General features: G+C 48.7%; 2 protein-coding genes across 2 annotated transcripts; both read left to right on the forward strand.

The window, feature by feature from the left end:
• The first annotated feature begins 1,669 nt into the window (after window positions 1–1,669).
• On the forward strand, window positions 1,670–5,113 carry LOC100273859 (uncharacterized). Its single transcript, NM_001148256.2, has 4 exons — window positions 1,670–2,761; window positions 2,862–2,949; window positions 3,961–4,093; window positions 4,194–5,113. The coding sequence occupies exons 1-4, from the start codon at window positions 2,345–2,347 to the stop codon at window positions 4,867–4,869; spliced, it is 1,314 nt and encodes a 437-aa protein (NP_001141728.2). The 5' UTR covers window positions 1,670–2,344; the 3' UTR covers window positions 4,870–5,113.
• A 1,236-nt stretch (window positions 5,114–6,349) lies between these two features.
• LOC103627612 (calcium-transporting ATPase 4, endoplasmic reticulum-type) lies at window positions 6,350–7,044 on the forward strand. Its single transcript, XM_008647907.3, has one exon. The coding sequence runs from the start codon at window positions 6,377–6,379 to the stop codon at window positions 6,986–6,988; it is 612 nt and encodes a 203-aa protein (XP_008646129.1). The 5' UTR covers window positions 6,350–6,376; the 3' UTR covers window positions 6,989–7,044.
• Window positions 7,045–7,263: the final 219 nt, after the last annotated feature.

Genomic DNA, 7,263 nt, shown 5'->3' on the forward strand with positions numbered 1-7,263 from the left:
AGGAGAGCCTACCTTTTATTCCAAGCGAGATGGGCCCGCCACTGTGTACGGATTCTAAAGCGCAAAATACTTGAGTTCGAGCAGCGCCAGCTCCTTCCTTGGCAACGCTGCTGGGTCAAAAAGGGCAGGAAGAAAAGATGGTCCAACGTACCGTGTGGAGTGCCACACCCATGATTAGGAGGATTTTAGGGGTCTCGTCTCACGACGTGCAACAATAGCCCAATAATATTTCCAGATCATGGACCAGCCCATCATGTGCTTCCGCCGAAAATTGGCCATAAACCTGGACCCTCCCTTTTTTTTGGGGCAAAAAAATCGCACTGTCATTTCATCATTTGTCGCTGTCCGGCGGCCGGTGATCAGGATCGCCGAGTCACTGACGCCGTATATGTACAGAGTAGTAATGCTCTGTATGCATGGCAGACACTACACGTCTACACCTCCGTATCATTGTTTTGGCAAAACCTATAGCTTCTTCTTGCTTGAGCCTACGTGCCGTGCCGGGCGAGGGGATCAACGACAGCATGCATGCATATATATTCGGGGATTCCCTTTAATTTGTTGGAACCCGAGCTTGTATTTACGGGGCAAGCAAAAGTAACAAAGCTTTAGTATACGAACGTGCTGAGAGTTTTGCGATTCAAAAGGAACCTAGCTTTACATAAAATAGCTTGTGTGTTTATGGTTGGATCAACTAATCGACACGATTTCTCTCGGGATAACTCTATTAGTTATAGACATAGTAGCTCTGCTGCTTTTAGGGCACAGGTGCTGAGGCAGGGCAGCCATCAAACGAGCACTCGTGTGGTGTGGCCGTGTGGGTGGGGCTCATCGTGGAGATGGAGTGAAACTGCAGGGAAGTTTCTCGTAAGATTAGGACGTAATTTACTAGAGCGCCGTGCACGGGATGATGCACTTTAGGTTTAGGACCACACATGGCCTTTTTTTCCCTACCCCCCACAAGTTCATCACGAACGGCGCCTTTCTGTCAGGCGTAGGCACACGCAAACGTATGTATGGCGTCAAAACTTGACACGCATAGTAATATGTTAGATGCATGTGTGGTCACCACGCAACGCAATTCTGGTATTTTTCATCACTTTGGCAGTCACAAGAACCTTTTTTTTCCCTAGCTAGTGGACGGGTATGCACCGATACACGTATATTCAACATGAATTTGGCGGACGGAGGTGAAATTTTCTCCAAGCCGTCGGTCGTACTCGTACCCGTACCCTTCTCACAGTCTCGCATTTGTACATTTTGGCGTCCCGTTCTCCGAGAAGAAGACTTCCAACACCAAAAGGAGAAAAGTAGTAGCTTTACCATGGAGTAAACTTGTCATAGTACTAAGTACTGCCTCACCGGCGCTGTTCATCTGCAAACCAGAACAGCAGCAGCCGGTACCGGTAGAGTGGAGCCGTGGACGAGGACGAGTAGCTGTGGACAGAGCGAGCTACTGGAGTTAACAGTGCCGCATAGGATTCTTTGTTGGGCAGGTGCGAGTTTTGGGAGTCGATGAGTTGCAAGTACCACACACAGGGAAGATAAACACCTCGAAGAGTGAAAGCTCAGGGAAAGAGAACAAAAGTGCCCCACCCCACACCGTGCTTAAAAAATTTATATAAATCGCCCAAACTTTTCTCGGACCCTTTTATCCTTCGCCCTAACACAGACCAGGAGGACACAGGCCCACAGAATTCACAAGAGGGGAAGTATAGAGAGAGGGAGGAGCGGCACCGGAGCCTGGAGGGGAGATTTCGTTTGGCGCACTAGGGAGTGGAGAGCGATAGAGTTGGAAGGTGGAATCAGAAATCCACGGCGAATACAGGGAGTAGGGGGGATCTGGAGCTCCTGAGGAGTAGTAGTAGGTAGGAGCTGTAATTGTAACGGTTGGCATAGGGGGATCCTCTCGATCTGTTCTTGAGCTGGAAGACTCCCATCTTTTGAGCCGCGGAGCTGGAGAAACTTGGATCTCGAGGCCCTCCAAGAGAAACCGTTTCTCGCTGCTACCCTCCTGCATTGCTGCCTCTCCCCCCTCACACCCGACCTGCCACAAGGAGAAGGGTGGAATCTCTGCTCGCCTTCTCCACTAATCGGCTCAGAATCTGGGTTCCTTGACCTGTTCTTGGGAGCGCCGTGCCTCAAATCTTTAGGGGGGAAAAAGGTCGATTTTTTTTTTGTGTGTGTGTTGGGTAGATGCGGGAGTGATGTCGACTACTTTATGAGCTGCCCCCTCCCCTGCTACTTTGGGGGTTTAGATTCGCTATAGTTATGGCGGATCTCGCCATGGACCATTAGGAGTTCCATTTCGTCGAAGGCGAAAGGAGCTTGCCCGTAAGCTGCAATGTCTCTCAAGAGCATCGTTCGGGAGCTGAAGGAGATGAGGGACGGCATCGGGAGCATGTCGAGACGCGGCGGCAGCGGCTCCGACGGCCGCGCCGCCGGCCACGCCCGCTCGGGGTCGCGGCATTCCTGGCCTAGCCTGTGGGCGGAGCAGCAACAGCCGCAGCGGCAGGGCCAGGGCCAGGGCCTGGGTCAGGAGGGGCCGCGGCATCAGCACCAGGGGCGGTGGGCGGACCTGCCTCCGGAACTGCTGCTGGATGTGATACAGAGGGTGGAGTCCAGCGAGGCGACGTGGCCGGCGCGGCGCCAGGTCGTGGCGTGCGCCGCTGTTTGCCGGTCGTGGCGCGAGGTCACCAAGGATGTGGTGAAGACGCTCGAGGAGTGCGGCAGAATCACCTTCCCCATATCCCTTAAGCAGGTATCTGCCTTGCTCTCTGATATCATGATTCGTATGAAGTTTTGCTGGTTAAGGTGTAGCGAGAATCTGAATGTCTTGATGCTAACTTGTTTTTGCGCAGCCCGGGCCTCGCGAACTGCCGGTACAGTGTTTTGTGAGGAGGGAGAGGGCGACATCCACATATCTACTCTACCTAGGGCTCAGCCCATGTAAGTTATCATGTTCGTCTGTCCAAGGATAGAGTTCTTGTTCAGTTGTTCTTATCTCTTTTGTAGCCATTTGTCTGCATCGAGATGAACTGTGTTAGTATGGCTACATTGTCCAACTGCCAAGTTGTAAGAACAAAATCTTGAATAAACGTGTCCTTTGCAATGATCATCTACTATGTCAACTTAATTTAGTTGCTTAGGTGTCATAGGATTTGCATCAAAAAAATTAGGTTTCAGTATGGCCAACAACAAAATGGTTCTGTTATTTTACATGTCAAAAGGTTTCCTAGCTCATGGAGGAGAAAATGCTAGGTTCAAGTCAGGTGAACAACAAAATGGTTCGGTTCTTTGATACGTGTCAAAATATTTTCTACTTCATGCAAGAGCAGTCTCATACTAGCTATTTTACCATGCCTATTTGAGCATACTATACAAAAATTCATCTTAGAAGTTTACAATCCAAAACAATCGAATAAATATCTCTTTCCTCTGCAAGGGATGTGTTGGCTGCTAGTCTGGTTCGTGAAAGAAGCACAACTGTAACCAGTAAACTGTGTGAGCGTCCGGTACAGACTGAGCATACCTTTCTGACCACATCGAAGATACTTTCCTTGCATCCGTAACAAACATAGCAGGGCCCGAAGATGAGCTCAACTGTTGGAAGAACGGTGCATTATGTTTTACTCGAATAGGCAACAAGTCATTATTGTGGACTATCCATGATTTGCATACATCTCTGCACATTCCTATTTGTGCTAGATGTGCACATATATCTACTCCCTTGGCCCCCCTATTAATGTGGATGTGGTCCTGTCCACAAAAGACTCTTGTGTCACATCGAGGAGGAGGATGCATTCGGGATTGTTAAACACCCCCACGTCCTGCTTAGGATATAAGTCTTGATCATAGCACTTTTACAATAATTTTAGACAGAACACTTACGCCGAAGCTTATATGCGCTCGCTTAACGTGATGACACATCATTTACTGATGACTTTGCATGTTATGCAGCTATGAATGTGGAAAACGACAAGCTATTGCTTGCAGCTCGTAAGGTCAGGCGTGCCACTCGGACTTCTTTCGTGATCTCACTGGTCTCTGATGATTTCTCTCGCTCCAGTAGCACCTACGTCGGCAAGCTGAAGTAAGCTTCTTACTATGTCAACTTATGTGGCAGGCATGCTTTGTTCTTCTTTGTCCTAGTGACCTTCTACTAACCATTGTCATTGTTTCTCACGAATCAGGCCGAACTTCCTCGGCACAAAGTTCACGATATTCGACAGCCAGCCGCCTCCCGACGCTGTTGCGCTACCAAACAACAGACCGAGCAAAAGGCAGTCGAAGCAAGTGTCACCGAGACTGCCACTAGGCAACTACAACGTCGCCACGGTCACGTATGAGCTCACCGTCCTGCGCAACAGGGGGCCAAGGAGAATGCAGTGCACCATGCACTCGATACCAGCCGAGTGCATCCAGGAGGGCGGGAAGGCCCCAACCCCTACCGGCACCGTCCAGTCGCTTGACGAGCCAGTGCCCACCTTACCTAGTACCACCAAGGGGAAGGAAGTGGCTGTACAATTTTCTTCGACGAGCCTCAGCGCCGATCTGTCTGGACCGGTTTCTGGGAACGAAGCGCCTCTAGTTCTGAAGAACAAAGCCCCGCGCTGGCACGAGCAGCTGCAGTGCTGGTGCCTCAACTTCCGGGGGCGTGTCACCGTCGCTTCGGTGAAGAACTTCCAGCTCGTCGCGTCAGTTGACCCTTCCCTAAACGTCCCCGCAGCGGAGCAGGAGAAGGTGATCCTCCAGTTCGGGAAGATCGGGAAGGATATATTCACCATGGACTACCGGTACCCACTCTCGGCGTTCCAGGCCTTCGCGATCTGCCTGACCAGCTTCGACACCAAGCCAGCGTGCGAATAACTGAAGGTAGCATAAAAGCTGGGGTGGGTATGTTCGTCCTGGGCGACGTGAATTTCTTGATCTTGCCACATCGGAGCCTGTGCCCAGGCGAAATGGTCGCTTGTGATGGGGGTGTGAAGATGAGCTATGGCATTTGTACCATAGGAACAGATTTGAACGACCTGGACTGTTATATGTATCGTTGTTGGGATGCCTGGCTGTGAAATATCACTGCCGCATCGTATCGATAATGGTCGTTGTGGCTATCTTGCTCGCTCGTTTCTGCGATCGTTTTGAACCGTGATGCTGAGCACCTGGCTGGGTATCATGCAGCTGTCTGTGTGTCTGGTGCGTGCACCGTGCTGGATGTGCATCTGGTGCGCACAGAAGAAGCTGCGTACACTGAACTGCCATGCCGGCCCCCAATCACCAGGACAGAGCACCACCACCCCACTAGCAGTAGCAGCGGGCGCCTATCATTTGCTGCCACACACAAAAACAAAAGTAGCGTATGAATATGAAGCGGTTACTCGTGGCTCGTGCTCGCGGATCAAGCGATGCGTATCTGCTTTCATGCCTTCCGTATCCTCTGGCGATGATGTCATGAACCCTGGTTGTTCGTTCCATCACGACGGACATGTGCCGCTCCATGGATGCGAGCGCCCCGTCTGGGCTGACTGAGCTCGTGACGGTGGGCTGAGCATGCGCGAGCGCCCTCGGCTTCATCGGGAAGGCCTGAGAGCAGTCCTAGACCCAAATACTTATAGTTTTTATTTATAGATCATCTAGAAACTACCGTGTGTTTAATATAAATATCAATATTACTTAATTGAATTTAATATTCATCTTCTCTCATTACTAGGTGGGTGCCCGTGCGATGCCACGGAACATAAATTGCGAGCTTCTAACGGACTTAGAGCCCTGACAGAGCTCTAGGTACGTGATCGTGCGTTGCCACGAGAGAAGAAAAATGCCCGTGCATCGTGATATAATACCCGTGTATTGTGACGACGACATAATTACTCACTTCAAGTGGCATAGAGGAGCATCTAGGGCTAATGGATCCAAACAAGTTGTTATCCAAGCAAACATTATGCAAACATAGGCAGCCATTCCCCAAACTCACGCCAGGCAGAGAATCAACTAACATGCTCACATAATTTTTACAGTCACCAAAAACAAAATCATTTCAAAAAAATGCATTCAACATGAACCCAACAAAATCGCAAAATCATTGCCACGAGAGTTAAAAATTAGTATAAACCATAGATACGGAACGACAAATATCACTATGATATACAAAATCCGTGTGATAAAATATTACTGTACCACTAATATCACTATGATATATAAAATCCGTGTGATACGGAACGACATCTTTAATTTTACGCTCTCAAATTTCAAATTATTTTTTCGAAAGGACGTCAAGAGGATTGCTGAATATATTAATAGAAGGCGAAAAACCAAATACAGGGACTACTGGCCAGCAAGGGACCAACTACAGCCTATTCAAGAAAAAATTAGATATATGATCTCCTCAAACATCGGGGAGGTCGCGTCCATATTCCTGACATCGGCTTTGGGTATTCCAGAAGGTCTCATCCCAGTGCAACTCCTATGGGTCAATCTAGTTACAGATGGCCCTCCAGCGACTGCTTTGGGGTTCAACCCGCCAGATAAAGATATCATGAAGAAACCTCCTCGAAGAAGTGATGACTCGTTGATCACTCCTTGGATCTTGTTTCGCTATATGGTTATTGGCCTTTATGTTGGGGTTGCAACAGTGGGAATCTTCATCATCTGGTACACGCATGACAGCTTCATGGGAATTGACCTGGCTAGTGATGGTCATACACTTGTGTCGTACTCCCAGCTCTCAAACTGGGACCAGTGCTCCTCGTGGGAGGGCTTCAAGGTGTCGCCATTCACCGCAGGAGCGAGGACATTCAGCTTCGATGCAAATCCATGCGATTACTTCCAGGGTGGCAAGATTAAAGCAACGACCCTCTCTCTGTCAGTCTTGGTGGCCATTGAGATGTTCAAGTTCCAAATTATCAAAGTGCACTTTCTTCAAAGCAACAATCTTCAAGATCACGGGCTCTGTAAACATTACTATATGTACCCTGACCAATATGAATAAACCAAAGAATAATTCTTGAAAACAATTTCCAAGGCAATAAAATTTACATGTGGCAATCCTCACAGTGAGTTATTTCCATCGGAAGTACCCCTCAGGCCCTCACAACACTCGTGAACACATCTGAGCACATAATCTCAATAATTCAGTCCAAACCAAATTCTAGAAATGGTTTGAAGTATATCAGCCAAATAACAGTTCTCGTCTTTCACAGTTCAATGTCTAGACTTTAAGTATGAATCCAGAACAGAGCAAACAGAACAATACTATTTGTTATA

This window comes from Zea mays, chromosome 5, assembly GCF_902167145.1.
Source record: "Zea mays cultivar B73 chromosome 5, Zm-B73-REFERENCE-NAM-5.0, whole genome shotgun sequence".
In the NCBI taxonomy this organism is placed as follows: domain Eukaryota; kingdom Viridiplantae; phylum Streptophyta; class Magnoliopsida; order Poales; family Poaceae; genus Zea; species Zea mays.